The 23,083-nt window shown below is 56.6% G+C and overlaps 1 protein-coding gene across 1 annotated transcript in view; it reads right to left on the bottom strand.

Annotated features, from left to right (window-relative positions):
• Positions 1-23,083, bottom strand: part of INTS3 (integrator complex subunit 3) — a 129,829-nt gene that overhangs the window by 4,837 nt on the left and 101,909 nt on the right. Inside the window, exons 23-27 of the mRNA XM_077321205.1 lie at positions 14,598-14,673; positions 13,257-13,370; positions 11,925-11,973; positions 6,361-6,528; positions 1,149-1,249 (exon numbers count right to left, since the gene is read on the bottom strand). Coding sequence (XP_077177320.1) covers positions 1,149-1,249; positions 6,361-6,528; positions 11,925-11,973; positions 13,257-13,370; positions 14,598-14,673 — 508 coding nt within the window. The remainder of the gene's footprint in view (positions 1-1,148; positions 1,250-6,360; positions 6,529-11,924; positions 11,974-13,256; positions 13,371-14,597; positions 14,674-23,083) is intronic.

The following is a 23,083-nucleotide window of genomic DNA, read 5'->3' as shown; positions in this document are numbered from 1 at the left end:
AGGCCTCGGCCTCCCTGCCCTGTGGCTGGCCCTGCAGAGGGACTGGCTGGCCCCTGGGTGAGGCAGGAGACTGGACTGGAGGGACCCTATCTGGTCTTGACCCAGCAGGGCTCTCCTGTGTCCTTATGAGGGGGAGGCCTCGGCCTCCCTGCCCTGTTGCTGGCCCTGCAGAGGGACTGGCTGGCCCCTGGGTGAGGCAGGAGGCTGGACTGGAGGGACCTTCCCTGGTCTGACCCAGCAGGGCTCTCCTGTGTCCTTATGAGGGGAAGGCCTCGGCCTCCCTGCCCTGTTGCTGGCCCTGCAGAGGGACTGGCTGGCCCCTGGGTGAGGCAGGAGGCTGGACTGGAGGGACCCTCCCTGGTCTGACCCAGCAGGGCTCTCCTGTGTCCTTATGAGGGGAAGGCCTCGGCCTCCCTGCCCTGTTGCTGGCCCTGCAGAGGGACAGGCTGGCCCCTTGGTGAGGCAGGAGGCTGGACTGGAGGGACCCTCCCTGGTCTGACCCAGCAGGGCTCTCCTGTGTCCTTATGAGGGGAAGGCCTCGGCCTCCCTGCCCTGTTGCTGGCCCTGCAGAGGGACAGGCTGGCCCCTGTATGAGATGAAATACTGGACTGTATGGTGCTGTCATGATTGCCCTCCCTATCTCCTCGGGAGTGTTAACTTAGAGGTTCAATATGCCTGCGGGTCCTTCAACCATCCCTAACCCCTACACTCCTTTCATCTTTCTGTACCTCCCCTCCCCTCCTCAACCTCACAGTTTATGAGCTGTAGAGACTGCGAAGAGCTCTCCCTTATTTATCCTTGTCCTTGGTTCACAAAGGAAGGTTTGGAAATTTATGGCCAGGAATGGCAGAAAAAGCAGACTGGATATCCCTGAATTCGCGCTTTTTCGATCAAAAGCCTCCTCTATGGGAACTCATTTTCCGCTTAAATTATCCCCACTATATATAGACCCGAGAGGCACCATCCGTCTCTGTCCACGTTCCTGCCATGCTTTGTCCCGCTTACAGAGCCCTTCAATAAAGACTGCATGTGTTTGGAGAAGTTCTCTACGAGGGGGTCCCTTCTGGTCAGCCAGACCAGCCTACGGTTCACGACAGCTGCCTTGTGGGCCTTGTGAATGCAGGTAGCAGGGGAGGTTTATGACGTACAGTTCTGTTTGGTGTTGGTCAGGTTCAGGCGCAAGTTGTCCAGGTGCTCCAGGATCTGCTCCAGAGTCAGTTGAGCCAGTTTGCTGCTGGAACTTCGCAGGCTGGAAGTTTAAAGAGAAAACGAAAATGTAACAAAACAGGAGGCAGCGTTTGAGAGACTCTTTGGAGGACGCTTCGGACTTTCGAACCTCTGTATGGAAAAATATGACCGTTCCGATGTAGCGCTTGGATGTGCTTGCTCCGGGGCTGGGCTTCTGTCCCAGTTTGGCCCTGCTTGCAACCACCCTGTGAAGTGGGTGTGAATAAGAAAGGGTGACTGCCCAAGGTCACCCAGGGTGCTTCACAACCGAGAACAGGTTTTGAACCTGAGTCTACCTGATCTGAGTCTCTTAAGTGGCCCATCACACTGACTAACCTCCAGCCAAGGCCAATGAAAGCCAACTTATGCCTGGCCTATGGTTGTTTCACTGCCTGCCCATCAATGCTGGGGTTTAGGTCTGACCCAAGCAGGGCTCTCCTGTGTTCTTATGAGGGGAAGGCCTCGGCCTCCCTGCCCTGTTGCTGGCCCTGCAGAGGGACTGGCTGGCCCCTGTATGAGGCAGGAGGCTGGACTGGAGGGGCCCTCCCTGGTCTGACCCAGCAGGGCTCTCCTGTGTTCTTATGAGGGGAAGGCCTCGGCCTCCCTGCCCTGTTGCTGGCCCTGCAGAGGGACTGGCTGGCCCCTGTATGAGGCAGGAGGCTGGACTGGAGGGGCCCTCCCTGGTCTGACCCAGCAGGGCTCTCCTGTGTTCTTATGAGGGGAAGGCCTCAGCCTCCCTGCCCTGTTGCTGGCCCTGCAGAGGGACTGGCTGGCCCCTGTGTGAGGCAGGAGGCTGGACTGGAGGGACCCTCCCTGGTCTGACCCAGCAGGGCTCTCCTGTGTCCTTATGAGGGGAAGGCCTCGGCCTCCCTGCCCTGTTGCTGGCCCTGCAGAGGGACTGGCTGGCCCCTGTGTGAGGCAGGAGGCTGGACTGGAGGGACCCTCCTTGGTCTGACCCAGCAGGGCTCTCCTGTGTCCTTATGAGGGGAAGGCCTCGGCCTCCCTGCCCTGTTGCTGGCCCTGCAGAGGGACTGGCTGGCCCCTGTGTGAGGCAGGAGGCTGGACTGGAGGGACCCTCCCTGGTCTGACCCAGCAGGGCTCTCCTGTGTCCTTATGAGGGGAAGGCCTCGGCCTCCCTGCCCTGTTGCTGGCCCTGCAGAGGGACTGGCTGGCCCCTGGGTGAGGCAGGAGGCTGGACTGGAGGGACCCTCCCTGGTCTGACCCAGCAGGGCTCTCCTGTGTCCTTATGAGGGGAAGGCCTCGGCCTCCCTGCCCTGTTGCTGGCCCTGCAGAGGGACTGGCTGGCCCCTGTGTGAGGCAGGAGGCTGGACTGGAGGGACCCTCCTTGGTCTGACCCAGCAGGGCTCTCCTGTGTCCTTATGAGGGGAAGGCCTCGGCCTCCCTGCCCTGTTGCTGGCCCTGCAGAGGGACTGGCTGGCCCCTGGGTGAGGCAGGAGGCTGGACTGGAGGGACCCTCCCTGGTCTGACCCAGCAGGGCTCTCCTGTGTCCTTATGAGGGGAAGGCCTCAGCTTCCCTGCCCTGTTGCTGGCCCTGCAGAGGGACTGGCTGGCCCCTGGGTGAGGCAGGAGGCTGGACTGGAGGGACCCTCCCTGGTCTGACCCAGCAGGGCTCTCCTGTGTCCTTATGAGGGGAAGGCCTCGGCCTCCCTGCCCTGTTACTGGCCCTGCAGAGGGTTAGGTTGGCCCTTGTGTGACAACAGCAAGCAGCTGTGGAAAAAAAACAGTGTAGGAAGCAGCAAAACCAAGAACCTGTGTGGCCTCAACATTTCAAACATGAAATAAAATCCATGTAGTAAAGGTTGCAAAGTAGTCTCTTATTTCTTGTTAGACCTTGTAAAAAGGCAGACGGTTTCCGAACTGAAACTCTGTTTCATGTTCTTCCTGAGATAAGGTCTACTGCTCTGTAAGCTGCCGCAAGCTGGTCTCATGAGAGCGCTGGCTACGAAATCACAGTATAAATCTGCCTTTCTCAACTTTTCTACCATTGAAAAACTCTTGAAAAATTCTTTAAGCTTTGAGAAACCCCCAAAATGGTGCAATCGTGCAGAATAGGGTTGGGAGGCAAAGCTGTATACATGCCCACCCGGGGGCTCTTCTCCTTCCTAGCCCAACATTTGCTAATTTTGGGGGGGGTCAACATGACCATATATGGTCGTATCACCCAATAAACATTTTACAGATTCCAAAGATATATTAAAGATTAATTAATTCCCACCCATTTAGGAAACCCTTCCAGGCCTGTCAAAGAAGAGGAGGAAGAAGAAGAAGAAGAGGAAGGAGAAGGAGGTCAAGAAGGAGAAGGAGAAACAACAACCCTGGTTGAGGAAACCTGGCACAAATAAATAAAATAAATAAAAATATACAACGTGACACTAACGCACCTCTTTGCAAGTCTTTTATGGACCTGCTCATTATTATCACATTGTATGTTTCTAGATCTTATCGGACAAAGAACACGAAACGGAGCTACAGTCTGAAAATTCTGTCTGCCTTTTTACAACGTCTGACGAGAAATAAAAGAAGAGAATGTGTGAACTTTATTTCGCGTTCGGTGTGTTGAGCCCAAAGGGGTTCTCCTTTTGGCCGGCCCCTGCGTGAGGCAGGATGCAGAACTAGACGGACCCCTGGCCTGATCCAGTGGGGCGTATGTCCTAATGTTCCTTCAGAGGCATGCTGGGGCCGGCCGCCTCTGAACACCTACTTCTCACCTTGAAAACCCAACAGGTTGCCACAAGTCGGCTGCACCTTGATGTCATTCCCCCCTAAAAGGTAAAGGTAAAGGTATCCCCTGTGCAAGCACCGAGTCATGTCTGAGCCTTGGGGTGACTCCCTCTAGCGTTTTCATGGCAGACTCAATACGGGGTGGTTTGCCAGTGCCTTCCCCAGTCATGACCGTTTACCCCCCAGCAAGCTGGGTACTCATTTTACCGACCTTGGAAGGATGGAAGGCTGAGTCAACCTTGAGCCAGCTGCTGGGATTGAACTCCCAGCCTCATGGGCAGAGCTTCAGACTGCATGTCGGCTGCCTTACCACTCTGCGCCACAAGAAGCTCTCATTCCCCCCTACCAGTCCTTATTGAACTGCTTGAGAGATGTCTCATCCCTATTGCTTGCCTCATTCGACGCTGTATAATCTGCCTCCCGCCCCAGCTAGAAAGGAGCACTATGAATAACGTGAGTTACAGCAAATAAAACAAAACCTATTCATCTCCTGTGGACCCAACAAAACAGGTTCCTATTGAGAAGCTCTCCCCGGGATCATATCTAGGAAACTCGGTTGTTTCAGGCCAGCAGAAAGCCCCATGGAGGTCCCCCGGATCCAGGCCCTTAGCTCTCTATGCCAGGGAACCCAAACGGAGGAAGGGAGAGACGCTGGGTGTCCTTCTAGGTCAGGGGTAGTCAAACTGCGACCCTCCAGATGTCCATGGACTACAATTCCCAGGAGCCCCCTGCCAGCGAACGCTGGCAGGGGGCTCCTGGGAATTGTAGTCCATGGACATCTGGAGGCCCGCAGTTTGACTACCCCTGTTCTAGGTTTATATTCCAAAGCCAGGTGCCTGGCTAATGGTCGCTCTCCAGCAGAGGGCGCTGTTCTCCATGCCTGACTAAGGGACCGTGCTTCATTTCATCCTTTTTCTGTCCCCTTTCTAGCATGCGGCTTTGCCTTCAACTCAAAGGGACGAGGGACAACAGCTCCAGGCTGTGATCCTCTCCGAGCCCTTAGTTCCCAACTGAGCAGGAAGAGACCAGGACGAACTTCTTAGAAATAGTGACGCTTATGGGAAAGCTGTAATGACAGCAGGAGTAGGAGCGGTGCCGATGAACAGCTCCCCTCTGCGTTCTTTGGGAATCCTGTGTCCAGTTGTGGGTGCTGCAGTTCAAGAAAGCTGATGACAAGGGGATTTGGAGAAGGGCGACGGCCGAGGGGTTGGAACCCAGGCCTTGCAAGGAGAGGTGGCGAGGATAGGTACGTGAGGCTTGGAGAAGAGGAGGAAGGCAGGTGATACGCAGGCCTTCCCTTGAGGCTGATTCGGAAACTGCAAACTGCAACTGGTCCAGAATACAGCAGCATGACTCCTCGCTCGGACGCCGTGGAGGAGCTGCATCTGACCTCAGCTGCCCTGGCTTCCGGTTGAATCTCGAATCCGCTTCAAGGTGTTTAAGGCCATTACGCGGTCAGCGTTCGGTGTACCTAAGGGACCGCCTGCCTGAATATGCCCCCCAAAGGACCTTAAGGTAGTCAAAAATAAATTAGTGATCCCTGGCCCCAAAGAAGTAAGTCTGACCTCAACCAGGGATAGAACCTCTACTGTCCTGACCCCGACCTGGTGGAAGAAGCTCACCGGAAGAGCTGAGGGGGCCTTGGCGGAACTAGTCCGGTTCTACGTGGCCTGTAAAACGGAGCTCTTCCGCCAGGCATTTGGTTGGGGCCGATGAATAGCAAGACAAAACTAAACTTCGCAGGCTCCCTATAAGCCCCCTCCCCTGAAAACCCCAAAATCAAGATGCTCTTTGTTTTCGACTGCCCATACAGCTGACGAACTGCTTTTAGGCTTCATAACGGTTTATACATTTATTGTATATGTTTTTGTGATCATGTTGTAAGCTGCCCCAAACCAGCAATACTGGAAGGGAAAGTCAGTCAGTCAGTCAGTCAGTGACAGTCAGTCAGTCAGTGACAGTCAGTCAGTCAGTCAGTCAGTCAGACAGACAGACAGACAGACAGTCAGTCAGACAGTCAGTCAGTCAGTCAGTCAGTCAGTCAGTCAGTCAGTCGGTCAGTCAGTGACAGTCAGTCAGTCAGTCAGTCAGACAGACAGTCAGTCAGTCAGTGTCAGTCGGTCAGTGACAGTCAGTCAGTCAGTCAGACAGACAGACAGTCAGTCAGTCAGTGTCAGTCGGTCAGTGTCAGTCGGTCAGTTAGTCAGTCAGTGACAGTCAGTCAGTCAGTCAGTCAGTCAGACAGACAGACAGTCAGTGTCAGTCAGTCAGTCAGTCAGTCAGTGTCAGTCAGTCAGTCTTCCCGGGCTGCTAAGGAATCTGAGGGTTTCACAAAACCTGGGTTGAGAAAGCCCTTCCCGCCCCTGTGCTCTCTCCCATGCCTGGCCTCACCTTTGGCGCTTCCGGGGCAGGCTGTTGTTCTTGATCAGGAGGGACTTGATGTGCTCGGCCAGGAGGTCGTCGTGCTTGATGCACCAGTGCCGGAGGATGCTGGTGGTGAACTGGTCATCTGGGTGGCACGGCCGGCTCAGTACCATCTTCACCATCTCTTCGCTGGGCCTGCGGCAGGACACAGAGCAGGGGGGAGAGGGCTGGTTGTTATTTCCCATCCTCCTCTGGTTTTTGTGTGTGTTTGTTTTAAGGAGGAGAGAGGACAGGTAAGGATCTCCTGAAAGACGATCACAAACAGGCTTTTGAAGGGCTGCCCTGCTTTGACCACATCCGCCGGAAACCCCTGCCAAACGGGGCTCCCCTTTAAAGAAGCTGGAAGAAATAGGCAATTGACACAGTTCCCTGAGATGTTCCGAGGGGTAAACTGGAGGGCTTCAGGCTGGATTCTCAAATAGGTGGGTGGGGAACAGGTTAGCAAGATACGCTTCTAGGTAACACTGTGTGTGAACGAGACCTTGGGGTACTTGTGGATCGTAAACTAAACATGAGCAGGCAGTGTGATGCAGCGGTAAAAAAGGCAAAGGCCATTTTGGGCTGTATCAACAGAGGCATCACATCAAAATCACAAGATGTCATAGTCCCATTGTATACGGCACTGGTCAGACCACACCTGGAGTACTGTGTGCAGTTCTGGAGGCCTCACTTCAAGAAGGACGTTGATTAAATTGAAAGGGTACAGAGGAGAGCGATGAGGATGATCTGGGGCCAAGGGACCAAGCCCTATGAAGATAGGTTGAGGGACTTGGGAATGTTCAGCCTGGAGAAAAGGAGGCTGAGAGGGGACATGATAGCCCTCTTTAAGTATTTGAAAGGTTGTCACTTGGAGGAGGGCAGGATGCTGTTTCCGTTGGCTGCAGAGGAAAGGACACGCAGTAATGGGTTTAAACTACAAGTACAACGATATAGGCTAGATATCAGGAAAAACTTTTTCACCGTCAGAGTAGTTCAGCAGTGGAATAGGCTGCCTAAGGAGGTGGTGAGCTCCCCCTCACTGGCAGTCTTCAAGCAAAGGTTGGATACACACTTTTCTTGGATGCTTTAGGATGCTTTGGGCTGATCCGGTGTAGAGCAGGGGGTTGGACTAGATGGCCTGTATGGCCCCTTCCAACTCTATGATTCTGTGATTCTGCCCCCAGGAACTCCCGCCAACACCTGGAACTGGTCCGGACGGCCCACAAACTTCACCGAAAGGTTTACGCTATCCCAAATCACACAGATGATCGGTAAAGCATCAACTATACGGAGGGGGCCTTCAACTCCCAGCTCTGCTTGTGCTGAGGGGCTCAGTGTGAAGCCTGGCTCATCCCAGCACGCCTCGCCATTAACGCACAGCCAGGCACCGCTTGCTGGCTCCCAGTGGCGGAGCAAAAAGCAGCGGGACGTGCTCAGATGCCAAGGTCCTGCCTTCCCCCTCCCGGGGAGACTTGGAATAGAAATCCACCCTTCGGTCAGAGTTGGCCTGTTTCTCGCCAGGCCATCGCAAACAGGAAATGGAGCGCTCTTGAGAAGAACCGGGGTATCGAACCCGGCTCTCCAAATTAGAGCCTGCCGCACTTAACCACGATGGCTCTTCACCGCAGAGAGGCTCAGAGCTGGAATTAGGGGTGAGCACTTCGGCGCGGTTGGGCCACCTTGGCCCTGGCTGCGGCCCTGTCTGCCTCGGGCTTCGGTGATCACTGAGGAGGCCTAACTGCGCCAAAACACTCATCCCTAGCTGGAACGTCAAAGAGCCTTTCTACTTCGGCATTGTCTCTCCGGGAAAGGGGTTGACAAAAGATGCCATTTCAGAAGGTCAAAGGCTTCCCTTGGGGTCTGTGAGCGGGAGACGAAAGGCCTTAGCTCGGATATATTCCAGACTCAACTGGGGGGGGGGAGGATTTGCTCATTCCTCTGGGAAAAGTCCTGGCTTCTCTGCCCTGTTGCTTCCCTCCCTCCATGGTAGCTGGTTGGCCACTGCATGAGACAGGATGCTGGACTAGAGGGACCCCGTGTTTGACCCGGCGTGGCTCTTCATATGCCCACCTCTCTGGGGGGCATGGGGGGGTCTGTCGCTGCAGGGTATCTCAACCTCGCACAAAACCCATTCTGACCGAGATGAACGATTCCTTCTTTGTACGGCGGACTCTGTTTCAACTCTCAGAGTGCAAGAAAAAACCCGCAGGTGAAACCTCTCCTAGGCAGGGGGTTGGACTAGAGGACCCATGGGGTCCCTTCCAACTCTATTGCTCTGTGATTCTATGAAAGCATATCAGCACGCTGTGTTACCGGGAGAGACCCTGAAAAGGTCTACCCCGCCGCACTTGGACAAGCACTAATCAAAGATTAAAACTTCTAAGGCAGGGCCGGGCCGTGAAGCCTCCGCACCTCGTCTCTGGGCCTCTCTTCTGGAAAGAGATCTGTGCTTCCGAGGGCCGAGTTCCATTCCTCGGCACTGCTTTTGTAGGGAATGAAAATCTTTTTACCAATCCTAACTTGTTTAAAGCACAGAGATCTCTCTGTCAGGGGAGCTATCACCTCGCCGCTGCATCCGGCTCTTCAGAGGGAAGGGAGATATGAAAGGTTCCGTCTGCCACCGTTGCCTTCTTAAAAAAACCCCACTCTGATTAACAAGCAAGAGCCCTGCTTGCTGTGTTTCCGTTCTCCCTGTTTCAGGGGGGCTGTGCTCAGTTTGAGCCTTGGTACCCTGTTGGGGGACGTAGACAGTGTGGGATGCACGCCCCAACCCCCTAGTTGCATGTTTGGGATAGGGTGTAGCGGAGGAGCTCTCTAGCATCAGGTGGAGTTTCCAAGAGCCTGACTTGCTCGCGGGTTTGAGAAACAAGCTAAATGCCCCCAATATCTTGGGAAACTGGACAAGGGGCATTTCCCCGTATAAACCCCAAAGGGCATAAAGATGGAGCCAGCAGAATCTGGGTCCCCGACTCCAAGAAAAGGAGGCTGAGAGAGGACATGATAGCTCTCTTTAAGTATTTGAAAGGTTGTCACTTGGAGGAGGGCAGGATGCTGTTTCCGTTGGCTGCAGAGGAGAGGACACGCAGTAATGGGTTTAAACTACAAGTACAACGATATAGGCTAGATATCAGGGAAAAAATTTTCACAGTCAGAGTAGTTCAGCAGCGGAATAGGCTGCCTAAGGAGGTGGTGAGCTCCCCCTCACTGGCAGTCTTCAAGCAAAGGTTGGATACACACTTTTCTTGGATGCTTTAGGATGCTCTGGGCTGATCCTGCGTAGGGCAGGGGGTTGGACTAGATGGCCTGTATGGCCCCTTCCAACTCTAGGATTCTATGATTCTATGATCCTGCGTTGAGCAGGGGGTTGGACTAGATGGCCTGTGTGGCCCCTTCCAACTCTAGGATTCTATGATTCTATGATCCTGCGTTGAGCAGGGGGTTGGACTAGATGGCCTGTGTGGCCCCTTCCAACTCTATGATTCTATGATTCTATGATCCTGCGTTGAGCAGGGGGTTGGACTAGATGGCCTGTGTGGCCCCTTCCAACTCTATGATTCTATGATTCTATGAAAATTAAAATTGGCCTGAAATGGAGCCAGGTCTTTTCTGCCTTGGTTACGGCCTGGTGGGACGCTCTCCCAAGTGGGGCCAGAATCCTGCGGGACCCCCCAACAGTGCTGCAGGGCTTGTAAACTGGAGCCGTTCCACCGGGCCTGTGGCTGAGGCCTAATAAACACCAACGAACAAAACGGGCCTTCTTATCGAGCCCCATTCTTTCCATAGGGGGCTGTAAAGATCTCTCTGCCCTCTCCCCCTCCTGCCACTCAAAGAAGCAGGCACTGAAGGGCAGAAATCTTCTTGGGGTGAAGATTTTAATGATCCCTTCCAAACTATGCCTTTGTATTTTTTATATTTCTCACCATATCATGTGACGTGGTATAATTTGCCCTGAGTCTGGAAAGAAAAGGGTGAGTAACAAATAACCTGTAAGATAAATAAAACCTGACTGGGGTGGTGGGAGGAGTTGGGACTCACTGCCTGCCAGATTGGCCGTCTGTCCAACGAACAGCCAATCAGGTAGGCTGCCCAGTGAGCGGGAACTGGGAAGAAGGGGGGGGGGGGGAGAGCTTGGGACTGCGGACCTGAGTGTGGGGGGGGGAGGGAGGCAGCCCCTGACACTGCTGTCCCCATCACACCAGCACTCCCCCCCCCACTCAAAGCAGGCCTGCCCTGGTCAGGGTGGGGGAGGCTACTGCCCGTTTTAATTTTTGTACAACAGGCTTTTCTGCCAGTCATAATGATGATCATGATTGATTTATTTATTGCATTTGTAGATCACCCTCCCCTGAGGCTCAGGGTGGAAGATGACGCATATACTTGTTAGGACATGAATGATCGAAACTGCCTTCTACTAAATCAGGCCACTGGCCCATCGACCTCAATATTGTCTACTCAGACCGGCCGGAGCCCTCCAGGGTCTCAGACTGAGGTCTTCTTTATCACATCAACGAGTGCCTGGTCCCATGAAGTGGCGATTACGGGGATCGAACTGGGGAGCTTCTACTGGCCAAGTGGACATCCTGACAGTAAGCCAAGACTAAGATCTGAGTTGAGTCAACAGAGTCAAATTCCGCCCTGTCAATAAAGAATGCAAATGTGTTTCAATGCCTTAAAAAAAATGACCCTTTCCTTCTGGGACATGTGAGGAATGTAGAATCTAGAATCCACATTTAGCCAGATCCATACAGCAGGCACCTAGTCCCCTGAGGTGCTGGGTGGGAGGGTGTGGAGGGAGGTTGGGGGTTACAATCATAGAATCATAGAGTTGGAAGGACTTCCAGGGTCATCTATATCAACCCCCTGCAAAACTACCTGCCTACCCACAGTGACCGCAATTACATTCCTAAATGATCCCCCCTAAAAAAAAATTATCTCCAGAATCCAGCTTGGCCTGGAAGAAATTCACCTTCCATCCCACAGTGGCGATCAGTAATTCCCTGGGCATGCAAGGAAGGGCCACAAGAGACAAACACTGACACATCCCTTCCTGCCCACCCAGTCACCATCTGCCTAAGTTAACAGAATCAGCATTTCTGTCAGATGACTATCTGGCCTCTGCTTACAAACTTCCAAGGAAGGAGAACCCACCACCTCCTGAGGAAGCCTGTTCCACTGAAGAACTGCTCTGTCAGGAACTTCCTCCAGATGTTCAGCCGAAAATTCTTTTGAATTACTTTCAACCCATTGGCTCTAGTCTGACCCTCTGGGGCAGCCAAAAACAACTGTGCTCCATCTTCTCTATATGCTAGCCCCTCAAATATTTGAAGATGGTTAGCATATCACCTCTTAGTCGTCTTCTCTCAGACCGGCTTGTTCCTGGTCATTGTGGGATTTTATATTGTTTTAACTTTTTATGTGGGGTTTTTATTACTGTAACCTGCTGTGAGATGGTTTCTGACCCAACATGGCTTCTCAGCCATTCTTATGACCTTGAAATGACCCCTGCCAAAAGCAGCAGTTCAGACAACTGGCAAATCAGTTCCGATACGTACTTTTCGCGTCTCAGCTGGAGCAACAGGCAGGAAAGCGCTTCGGGGTGTTCTGCAAAAGAAATGGATGCGTGTTAAGCTCAGCTGATGCATGAACCACGCAGAACAGCTGGGTGCCATGTTCCTCTGGTGTGGGAGAAGGGGAGACAGGGCCTGGTCTCTCATAGAAGGTGGACCTGCTTCTGGACTGAACTGTTTCATACTGGGCGATGTGGCTCACATGATGGAATGCTCACCAATATATATTGAATCTCCCTGCGTATAGAAAGTTAGAGTGTCAAGGAGAAGGCTGGAATTCTCCATAACGTACTAGCTTTCTACATACACGGGAGTTTGTGTCTGGAGACACACCCGGCTTTCACTTTTGTACCTGAGACTTTGAAAGGTGGTGGTGCTGAAGGTAGGTTTTATTCGGGGGGAGGGGGGGACTTCCATCACATGTGCCCCCACCTGATGCCTGAAGGGGCACACTCCTGAAGTAGGTTTACCATCCCAGTGAGAACTGAGGCACCGTCTCCACTGCCTTGACTTGCCCAACCGGATCAGCTCTCCGGATCAGTCCTCCCCTTGCCCTCGCAAGCTGCCAAGCCCCCCCCCCCCCGAAAAAAAAGTTTTGGAGGCAGGGTATGCAATGGAAACAATGCTGCCACACACTTAAGTCCCCTGTGGATGAGAACCCAGCTGTGACAACAGTGCACCAGGTGAAGCTCTGGAATGGCCCCACCTTATAGAGCAGGGATTCCCAATCAGAGGCCACAGACCCCTGAGAGTCTGGGAGAGTACCAGACAGGGTTCCATGGCCTTTCTCTTCCTGCCTTAATGGACTTGGCCACAAGCTAGGGAACTGCCTGCTTCTGCCTAGAGAGCTTGATGGGCAGGCCACGGGTGTAAAATCAAATGAAGTAGCATGGCATGGGGGACCTGGGCTGTCTTCTCAGCTCCTGCCCTTCTTTCTGGCCTACATGATTTGGAGCCGCCATAGTAGTAGAAAAGGTGTGTGAGAGAGCGGAACGAAAGCAGGGTCAAGAGTGTGGGAGTTTAGGTCACTTCCGGGGGCGTGGCTGGGAGGCGGGACCAGCTGACATCACTTCCGGGGATCCTCAAAGCCTGAATGTTTACTTCAGGGGCTCCATGGTCAAAAGGCTGAGAAAGGCTGGACCAGAGCATCGCTCGATTTGCCAAGGTGAATTCCCAGGTGTCTGCCCGGAAGTGACATCAACGCAGCACGCGATGTCACTTCCTGCTTGGTCTCTCAGGCGGATGGGCCAAAGCCACAGGAGGTTGCTTGCCCCAAAGCAGCCGGGCCTTTGGTGTCCAACCCCAGCCGGGCCTCACCTTTGTACTTGAGATGCTGCAGGATGGAGATGATGCTTTCCAAGGGGATGTTATGGGCCAGGAAAAGCTGCCAGGTGCAGTACTGCTCGAACGTCTCCCATTCCAAGCTCTGGACTGGAGGAAGAAAAGAAGAAGAGCTGGTTTTCCCTACCCCGCTTTTTACTAACAGAGGGAGCCCAAAAGTGGCCGACACCCTTCCCTTCCTCTCTCCCCACAACAGACACCTTGCGAGATAGGTGAGGCCGAGAGAGCTCTGAGAGAACTGCTTTGCAAGAACAGCTCAAAGAGAACTGTGACTGGCCGAAAGTCACCCAGGTGGTGGCATGGGGAGGAATGGGGAATGAAACCTCGTTCTCTAGACTGGAGGCTGCCACTTTTAACCACTACACCAGGGGTAGTCAAACTGCGGCCCTCCAGATGTCCGTGGACTACAATTCCCAGAAGCCGATGCTGGCAGGGGCTTCTGGGAATTGTAGTCCACAGACATCTGGAGGGCTGCAGTTTGACTACCCCTGCACTACACCATGCCGGCTTTCTCATTCTACACCCTGCTGCGAGTGACAGGCCCCAAGATCAGCCCCAACAGATGGGGAATATGAACCCAGACTGGATCTAACACATCCTCGAAGACTTGGCTTCAAGGAACAGACATGACCAGACCACCTCACTGTGCTGGCTCTCAAGCACGTTTGGGGTCATATGTTTGGGGACTGGGAAGTCCATCACTACTCTGACGATCCCAAGGACAGCACCCTCGACAGCCTGGAGCTCAGGACCAGCGGTGTCCGGAAGGACGGTGGCTCAAGGGCGGGGCTTGGGCTTGGTGCGTGTTCAGTCCCAGGTTCGCTCCCTGCTGTTTCCAGTTTTTTAAAAAAAAACCACAGTGGGGAGTGGAACCGGGAACAGCCTTTCCCCACTTGAAATTCTGAAATCAGCCAATCGGAATTGAAGATACTGAAGTGGGAGGGTTTGGGGGGGGGGGTCTGATGCAGAAGGAAAGAGCTCTGGACAAGCAGACAGGAGGGCGTTCTAGATCACAACCAGATCCCTTCAGGCATCTGCTGCCCTGTAGCTCCCCACGGCCATCAATAAAGGATTCAGCTCACATTCGGGCTGCGTTCAGCACCACGCCTGACCTGCCTGGCCAATGCGGTGTGCTTCTTGCAGGGCAAACCCTGCCCCCCTCCACTGCCGCCAGCTGCTTCACACGCCTCCCTTCTCTGCCCAGAGGGCAGCTGGCAGAGAGAGACTGGCTGAGCGTTTGGCGATTTGCAACCCCGTCCCTGTCCCCCTGCCATTGCCGTGGAAAGGACAGCAGCCGGACTTTGTGCTTGAACTCACTCAGAATGTTGAGGACCGAGTCCTTCCGGAACATCATCAGGTTGCCCATCATCACGTGGCACACGAGCTCCTGAAGCTGCGGAAAGGGGGCAAAAGGAAGTGGGGGAAGCTGAGGAGGACGTCCGTGCGGGAGAGAGCTGGGTCTGTTGGCCCTGCCAGCAGGGGGCGACGTGGGGGGCTCTTTCCAGGAACGGGGAGCAAGGACGCAATGTGCTGACGTCACCCGGAAGTGAAGCCGGCGGGTGACGCTCTGGCTTTTGGGCAAAACTCTATGGTAGAATGTGCTTTTTAACCATAGAGTTTTGCCCCAAAACTAGAGCGTCTGCACCCCGATGACCCTGACGTCAGCCCCAATGTCACTTCCAGGTGGTGGCACGCGTGTAGCGTTCATTTGCGGTGTTCTTCCAGTTGGGTGGGTGGGTGGGAAGTCGCAGGGAGGTGAGTTGTGTCCAAAAAGCAGGTTGACCACCCCCCCGACTGGGTCAGGGGAGTTAAGAGGCACAGAAGGCCTAAAAAGATTTTGCTTTTGATTGCTCTCAGGGATGCCCCCCCCATCCCCCCCTCCGCACATCATTTCTACCCTTAAACCTTCAGACTTTTCTTTGTTAATGATCAGCTCCTTTGACCTGAGGGGTCTTGAGCTGACCAATGCAGTACATTTGAAACATGGAAACCTTTACGAATAAGAAATAAAAACTCATCATCATTATCACTAATAAATAACAATAATAAAACAGCATCAAAAGTTATCAGGCTCCACCCAACCATCACTTATAATTCACTATTTACTAATTTGCATTTAACATCCTCATAAGAAGCCCCAAATTGTATCCTGGCTCTGAGGGTTATATAGCAGCCCTCCTCAAATTTTCTACCGCTGATAAACCCTTGAAACAATTTTCAGGCTCCGAGAAACCCCAGGAATGGCACCACTGTACAGAATATGGTTGGGAAGCAGAGCTGTGAACACACCCATCTGAAGCCCCTCCCTTTCCCACCCCCTCCAGAACCATCATTGGCCCTTTTGGGAGGGGGGGGGACACAGATTGACATGGTCATATCACCTAATAAATGTTTAACAAGTTTAAAAAATATATATCTAAAAATTAACGAACTCCCAACCATTCGAGAAACCCGTCCAGGGCCGTCAGGAAGCCCCTGGTTGCGAAAGCCTGGTATATAGGAAATATCTTAAATGGGTTGCACTGGCTGATTTAGCTGCACTGTCAATGAACCATTTGAAGCAATTTTAATCTATTTCATTTTATCGATCGAATGGTTATATATAGCTGTACACAGCCCTGAGCCGGCTGGATCTGTCTCACCCCCTTTGTGTGCTGCTTTGGTGGACGCGCGTGATAAAAATGCCGCTATGCCCACGGATCCCTGGCACAGGTTTGGGTGGGTTGCTGCCCGCAGCTCTGGCGGGATTGTTCGGTGAGAACAGCTCTAACAGGACTGTGACTGGCCCAAGTTCATGCAGATGGCTGCGTGCAGAGGACGAGGATCATAGAATCCTAGAGTTGGAAGGGGCCATACAGGCCATCTAGTCCAACCCCCTGCTCAACGCAGGATCAGCCCTAAGCATCCTAAAGCATCCAAGAAAAGTGTGTCTCCAACCTTTGCTTGAAGACTGCTAGTGAGGGGGAGCTCACCCCCTCCTTAGGCAGCCTATTCCACTGCTGAACTACTCTGACTGTGAATTTTTTTTCCTGATATCTAGCCTATATCGTTGTACTTGTAGTTTAAACCCATTACTGCGTGTCCTCTCCTCCGCAGCCAACGGAAACAGCATCCTGCCCTCCTCCAAGTGACAACCTTTCAAATACTTAAAGAGGGCTATCATGTCCCCTCTCAACCTCCTTTTCTCCAGGCTGAACATTCCCAAGTCCCTCAACCTATCTTCATAGGGCTTGGTCCCTTGGCCCCAGATCATCTTCGTCGCTCTCCTCTGTACCCTTTCAATTTTATCGACGTCCTTCTTGAAGTGAGGCCTCCAGAGCTGCACACAGGACTCCAGGTGTGGTCTGACCAGTGCCGTATACAATGGGACTATGACATCTTGTGACATCTTGTGGAGTGAGGAATCAAACCAAAAGGTGTCTCAAAGTGGCTTACAATCGCTTTCCCTTCCTTTCCCCCCAGCAGTCATGTTGTGAGGTAGGTGGGGCTGAGAGAGCCCTGATGTTTATGCTCTGTGAGAACAGGGCTATCAGAGCTGGGACGAGACCAAGGCCATTCAGCCGGCTGCAGGTGAAGGAGCAGGGAATCCAACATGGCTCTCTGCCGCTCCTAATCACAACTACACCAAGCTGGCCCCCACTACGCCAAAGTGGATTATCCAATGGGTACAGAATGCCAGTTTCGCATGCACGGATTCCACGCCGAAGGGGGCACGGGGTCTGGTAAGACTTCCATGCTCTGCCACTGTCTCTATTGCAAAGAAAAATAAAACTTTGGGGGGAGTCCCAGGATCAGAATGCAGTTAGAAAAAAAAAAGAGAATGAAAGGAAAGGATTAATCGGGAACATTCAGGAAGGGCAGAGGAAATACAAAGGGAATTGAGCTGGGAACATCCAGAGTGTGGCAGGAGCCCAGCGAGAGTTAGGGTTGGGGATGGGGGGCGGGGGGGATGTAGCCAAACTTTTCCCATGCTCCAGACCATCTTGCTGCCCTCCCTGCCAAAGAAAACCAGCCTAAGAGAACCAGTTCGGCCCAGACCCACATGGGAAAAACACAGTGAAAGGGCAGCAAAACCTGACAGCTGCAGCCAGGAGGGAAGGTGGGGCAGAGGGGGAGGACGGCGAGGGGCTTATCAAGAAAACAATCGGTCCTTGCTCAGGAGATATTCTCGGTATGGCTGGGCCGGCTGGCAAGCGTGCTGCTTGCTGAGCCCCCTCCCTCTGCGCCTATCTGCTTTTGGCTATTTTTGGGTTGCTCCATGCTGGTGCCATAGCAACTTATGAGAACTGGCACTGCGAGCTGCTCTCCGGTCTCAGGAGACTTTGCCCGCAGATCTGCTCCAAGCTCCCTTGGCTTTGAAAAGGAAAAGGATGGCAGACTAGATGGAGCGCTGGACTGATCCAGCAGGGATGTTCATGCAATCTTATGAGGGGAAGGCCTCGGCCTCCCTGCCCTGTTGCTGGCCCTGCAGAGGGACTGGCTGGCCCCTGGGTGAGGCAGGAGGCTGGACTGGAGGGACCCTCCCTGGTCTGACCCAACAGGGCTCTCCTGTGTCCTTATGAGGGGAAGGCCTCGGCCCCCCTGCCCTGTGGCTGGCCCTGCAGAGGGACTGGCTGGCCCCTGTGTGAGGCAGGAGGCTGGACTGGAGGGACCTTCACTGATCTGACCCAGCAGGGCTCTCCTGTGTCCTTATGAGGGGAAAGCCTTGGCCTCCCTGCCCTGTTGCTGGCCCTGCAGAGGGACTGGCTGGCCCCTGGGTGAGGCAGGAGGCTGGACTGGAGGGACCCTCCCTGGTCTGACCCAGCAGGGCTCTCCTGTGTCCTTATGAGGGGAAGGCCTCGGCCTCCCTGCCCTGTTGCTGGTCCTGCAGAGGGACTGGCTGGCCCCTGTGTGAGGCAGGAGGCTGGACTGGAGGGACCCTCCCTGGTCTGACCCAGCAGGGCTCTCCTGTGTCCTTATGAGGGGAAGGCCTCGGCCTCCCTGCCCTGTTGCTGGCCCTGCAGAGGGACTGGCTGGCCCCTGGGTGAGGCAGGAGGCTGGACTGGAGGGACCTTCACTGATCTGACCCAGCAGGGCTCTCCTGTGTCCTTATGAGGGGAAGGCCTCGGCCTCCCTGCCCTGTGGCTGGCCCTGCAGAGGGACTGGCTGGCCCGTGGGTGAGGCAGGAGGCTGGACTGGAGGGACCCTCCCTGGTCTGACCCAGCAGGGCTCTCCTGTATCCTTATGAGGGGAAGGCCTCAGCCTCCCTGCCCTGTTGCTGGCCCTGCAGAGGGACTGGCTGGCCCCTGGTTGAGGCAGGAGGCTGGACTGGAGGGACCTTCACTGATCTGACCCAGCAGGGCTCTCCTGTGTCCTTATGAGGGGAAGGCCTCGGCCTCCCTGCCCTGTGGCTGGCCCTGCAGAGGGACTGGCTGGCCCCTGGGTGAGGCAGGAGGCTGGACTGGAGGGACCCTCCCTGGTCTGACCCAGCAGGGCTCTCCTATGTCCTTGTGAGGGGAAGGCCTCGGCTTCCCTGCCCTGTGGCTGGCCCTGCAGAGGGACTGGCTGGCCCCTGTGTGAGGCAGGAGGCTGGACTGGAGGGACCCTCCCTGGTCTGACCCAGCAGGGCTCTCCTGTGTCCTTATGAGGGGAAGGCCTCGGCCTCCCTGCCCTGTTGCTGGCCCTGCAGAGGGACTGGCTGGCCCCTGGGTGAGGCAGGAGGCTGGACTGGAGGGACCCTCCCTGGTCTGACCCAGCAGGGCTCTCCTGTGTCCTTATGAGGGGAAGGCCTCGGCCTCCCTGCCCTGTTGCTGGCCCTGCAGAGGGACTGGCTGGCCCCTGGGTGAGGCAGGAGGCTGGACTGGAGGGATCTTCACTGATCTGACCCAGCAGGGTTCTCCTGTGTCCTTATGAGGGGAAGGCCTCGGCCTCCCCGCCCTGTTGCTGGCCCTGCAGAGGGACTGGCTGGCCCCTGGGTGAGGCAGGAGGCTGGACTGGAGGGACCTTCACTGATCTGACCCAGCAGGGCTCTCCTGTGTCCTTATGAGAGGAAGGCCTCGGCCTCCCTGCCCTGTGGCTGGCCCTGCAGAGGGACTGGCTGGCCCCTGGGTGAGGCAGGAGGCTGGACTGGAGGGACCCTCCCTGGTCTGACCCAGCAGGGCTCTCCTGTATCCTTATGAGGGGAAGGCCTCGGCCTCCCTGCCCTGTTGCTGGCCCTGCAGAGGGACTGGCTGGCCCCTGGTTGAGGCAGGAGGCTGGACTGGAGGGACCTTCACTGATCTGACCCAGCAGGGCTCTCCTGTGTCCTTATGAGGGGAAGGCCTCGGCCTCCCTGCCCTGTGGCTGGCCCTGCAGAGGGACTGGCTGGCCCCTGGGTGAGGCAGGAGGCTGGACTGGAGGGACCCTCCCTGGTCTGACCCAGCAGGGCTCTCCTGTGTCCTTATGAGGGGAAGGCCTTGGCCTCCCTGCCCTGTTGCTGGCCCTGCAGAGGGACTGGCTGGCCCCTGGGTGAGGCAGGAGGCTGGACTGGAGGGACCCTCCCTGGTCTGACCCAGCAGGGCTCTCCTGTGTCCTTATGAGGGGAAGGCCTCGGCCTCCCTGCCCTGTTGCTGGCCCTGCAGAGGGACTGGCTGGCCCCTGGGTGAGGCAGGAGGCTGGACTGGAGGGACCTTCACTGATCTGACCCAGCAGGGCTCTCCTGTGTCCTTATGAGGGGAAGGCCTCGGCCTCCCTGCCCTGTTGCTGGCCCTGCAGAGGGACTGGCTGGCCCCTGGGTGAGGCAGGAGGCTGGACTGGAGGGACCCTCCCTGGTCTGACCCAGCAGGGCTCTCCTGTGTCCTTATGAGGGGAAGGCCTCGGCCTCCCTGCCCTGTTGCTGGCCCTGCAGAGGGACTGGCTGGCCTCTGTGTGAGGCAGGAGGCTGGACTGGAGGGACCCTCCCTGGTCTGACACAGCAGGGCTCTCCTGTGTCCTTAGGAGGGGAAGGCCTCGGCCTCCCTGCCCTGTTGCTGGCCCTGCAGAGGGACTGGCTGGCCCCTGAGTGAGGCAGGAGGCTGGACTGGAGGGACCCTCCCTGGTCTGACCCTGCAGGGCTCTCCTGTGTCCTTATGAGGAGAAGGCCTTGGCCTCCCTGCCCTGTTGCTGGCCCTGCAGAGGGACTGGCTGGCCCCTGGGTGAGGCAGGAGGCTGGACTGGAGGGACCCTCCCTGGTCTGACCCTGCAGGGCTCTCCTGTTTCCTTATGAGGAGAAGGCCTTGGCCTCCCTGCCCTGTTGCTGGCCCTGCAGAGGGACTGGCTGGCCCCTGAGTGAGGCAGGAGGCTGGACTGGAGGGACCCTCCCTGGTCTGACCCAGCAGGGCTCTCCTGTGTCCTTATGAGGGGAAGGCCTCGGCCTCCCTGCCCTGTTGCTGGCCCTGCAGAGGGACTGGCTGGCCCCTGGGTGAGGCAGGAGGCTGGACTGGAGGGACCTTCACTGATCTGACCCAGCAGGGCTCTCCTGTGTCCTTATGAGGGGAAGGCCTCGGCCTCCCTGCCCTGTGGCTGGCCCTGCAGTGGGACTGGCTGGCCCCTGGGTGAGGCAGGAGGCTGGACTGGAGGGACCCTCCCTGGTCTGACCCAGCAGGGCTCTCCTGTGTCCTTGTGAGGGGAAGGCCTCGGCCTCCCTGCCCTGTGGCTGGCCCTGCAGAGGGACTGGCTGGCCCCTGTGTGAGGCAGGAGGCTGGACTGGAGGGACCCTCCCTGGTCTGACCCAGCAGGGCTCTCCTGTGTCCTTATGAGGGGAAGGCCTCGGCCTCCCTGCCCTGTGGCTGGCCCTGCAGAGGGACTGGCTGGCCCCTGGGTGAGGCAGGAGGCTGGACTGGAGGGACCCTCCCTGGTCTGACCCTGCAGGGCTCTCCTGTTTCCTTATGAGGAGAAGGCCTTGGCCTCCCTGCCCTGTTGCTGGCCCTGCAGAGGGACTGGCTGGCCCCTGAGTGAGGCAGGAGGCTGGACTGGAGGGACCCTCCCTGGTCTGACCCAGCAGGGCTCTCCTGTGTCCTTATGAGGGGAAGGCCTCGGCCTCCCTGCCCTGTTGCTGGCCCTGCAGAGGGACTGGCTGGCCCCTGGGTGAGGCAGGAGGCTGGACTGGAGGGACCTTCACTGATCTGACCCAGCAGGGCTCTCCTGTGTCCTTATGAGGGGAAGGCCTCGGCCTCCCTGCCCTGTGGCTGGCCCTGCAGTGGGACTGGCTGGCCCCTGGGTGAGGCAGGAGGCTGGACTGGAGGGACCCTCCCTGGTCTGACCCAGCAGGGCTCTCCTGTGTCCTTGTGAGGGGAAGGCCTCGGCCTCCCTGCCCTGTGGCTGGCCCTGCAGAGGGACTGGCTGGCCCCTGTGTGAGGCAGGAGGCTGGACTGGAGGGACCCTCCCTGGTCTGACCCAGCAGGGCTCTCCTGTGTCCTTATGAGGGGAAGGCCTCGGCCTCCCTGCCCTGTGGCTGGCCCTGCAGAGGGACTGGCTGGCCCCTGGGTGAGGCAGGAGGCTGGACTGGAGGGACCCTCCCTGGTCTGACCCAGCAGGGCTCTCCTGTGTCCTTATGAGGGGAAGGCCTTGGCCTCCCTGCCCTGTTGCTGGCCCTGCAGAGGGACTGGCTGGCCCCTGGGTGAGGCAGGAGGCTGGACTGGAGGGACCCTCCCTGGTCTGACCCAGCAGGGCTCTCCTGTGTCCTTATGAGGGGAAGGCCTCGGCCTCCCTGCCCTGTTGCTGGCCCTGCAGAGGGACTGGCTGGCCCCTGGGTGAGGCAGGAGGCTGGACTGGAGGGACCTTCACTGATCTGACCCAGCAGGGCTCTCCTGTGTCCTTATGAGGGGAAGGCCTCGGCCTCCCTGCCCTGTGGCTGGCCCTGCAGAGGGACTGGCTGGCCCCTGGGTGAGGCAGGAGGCTGGACTGGAGGGACCCTCCCTGGTCTGACCCAGCAGGGCTCTCCTGTGTCCTTATGAGGGGAAGGCCTCGGCCTCCCTGCCCTGTTGCTGGCCCTGCAGAGGGACTGGCTGGCCCCTGGGTGAGGCAGGAGGCTGGACTGGAGGGAGCCTCCCTGGTCTGACCCAGCAGGGCTCTCCTGTGTCCTTATGAGGGGAAGGCCTCGGCCTCCCTGCCCTGTGGCTGGCCCTGCAGTGGGACTGGCTGGCCCCTGGGTGAGGCAGGAGGCTGGACTGGAGGGACCCTCCCTGGTCTGACCCAGCAGGGCTCTCCTGTGTCCTTGTGAGGGGAAGGCCTCGGCCTCCCTGCCCTGTGGCTGGCCCTGCAGAGGGACTGGCTGGCCCCTGTGTGAGGCAGGAGGCTGGACTGGAGGGACCCTCCCTGGTCTGACCCAGCAGGGCTCTCCTGTGTCCTTATGAGGGGAAGGCCTCGGCCTCCCTGCCCTGTTGCTGGCCCTGCAGAGGGACTGGCTGGCCCCTGGGTGAGGCAGGAGGCTGGACTGGAGGGACCCTCCCTGGTCTGACCCAGCAGGGCTCTCCTGTGTCCTTAGGAGGGGAAGGCCTCGGACTCCCTGCCCTGTTGCTGGCCCTGCAGAGGGACTGGCTGGCCCCTGAGTGAGGCAGGAGGCTGGACTGGAGGGACCCTCCCTGGTCTGACCCTGCAGGGCTCTCCTGTGTCCTTATGAGGAGAAGGCCTTGGCCTCCCTGCCCTGTTGCTGGCCCTGCAGAGGGACTGGCTGGCCCCTGGGTGAGGCAGGAGGCTGGACTGGAGGGACCCTCCCTGGTCTGACCCTGCAGGGCTCTCCTGTGTCCTTATGAGGAGAAGGCCTTGGCCTCCCTGCCCTGTTGCTGGCCCTGCAGAAGGACTGGCTG

Source organism: Paroedura picta, chromosome 1 (genome assembly GCF_049243985.1).
Source record: "Paroedura picta isolate Pp20150507F chromosome 1, Ppicta_v3.0, whole genome shotgun sequence".
Taxonomy (NCBI): domain Eukaryota; kingdom Metazoa; phylum Chordata; class Lepidosauria; order Squamata; family Gekkonidae; genus Paroedura; species Paroedura picta.
Note: the sequence above shows the minus strand (reverse complement) of the source record. Positions and strands in the feature narration are given on the sequence as shown.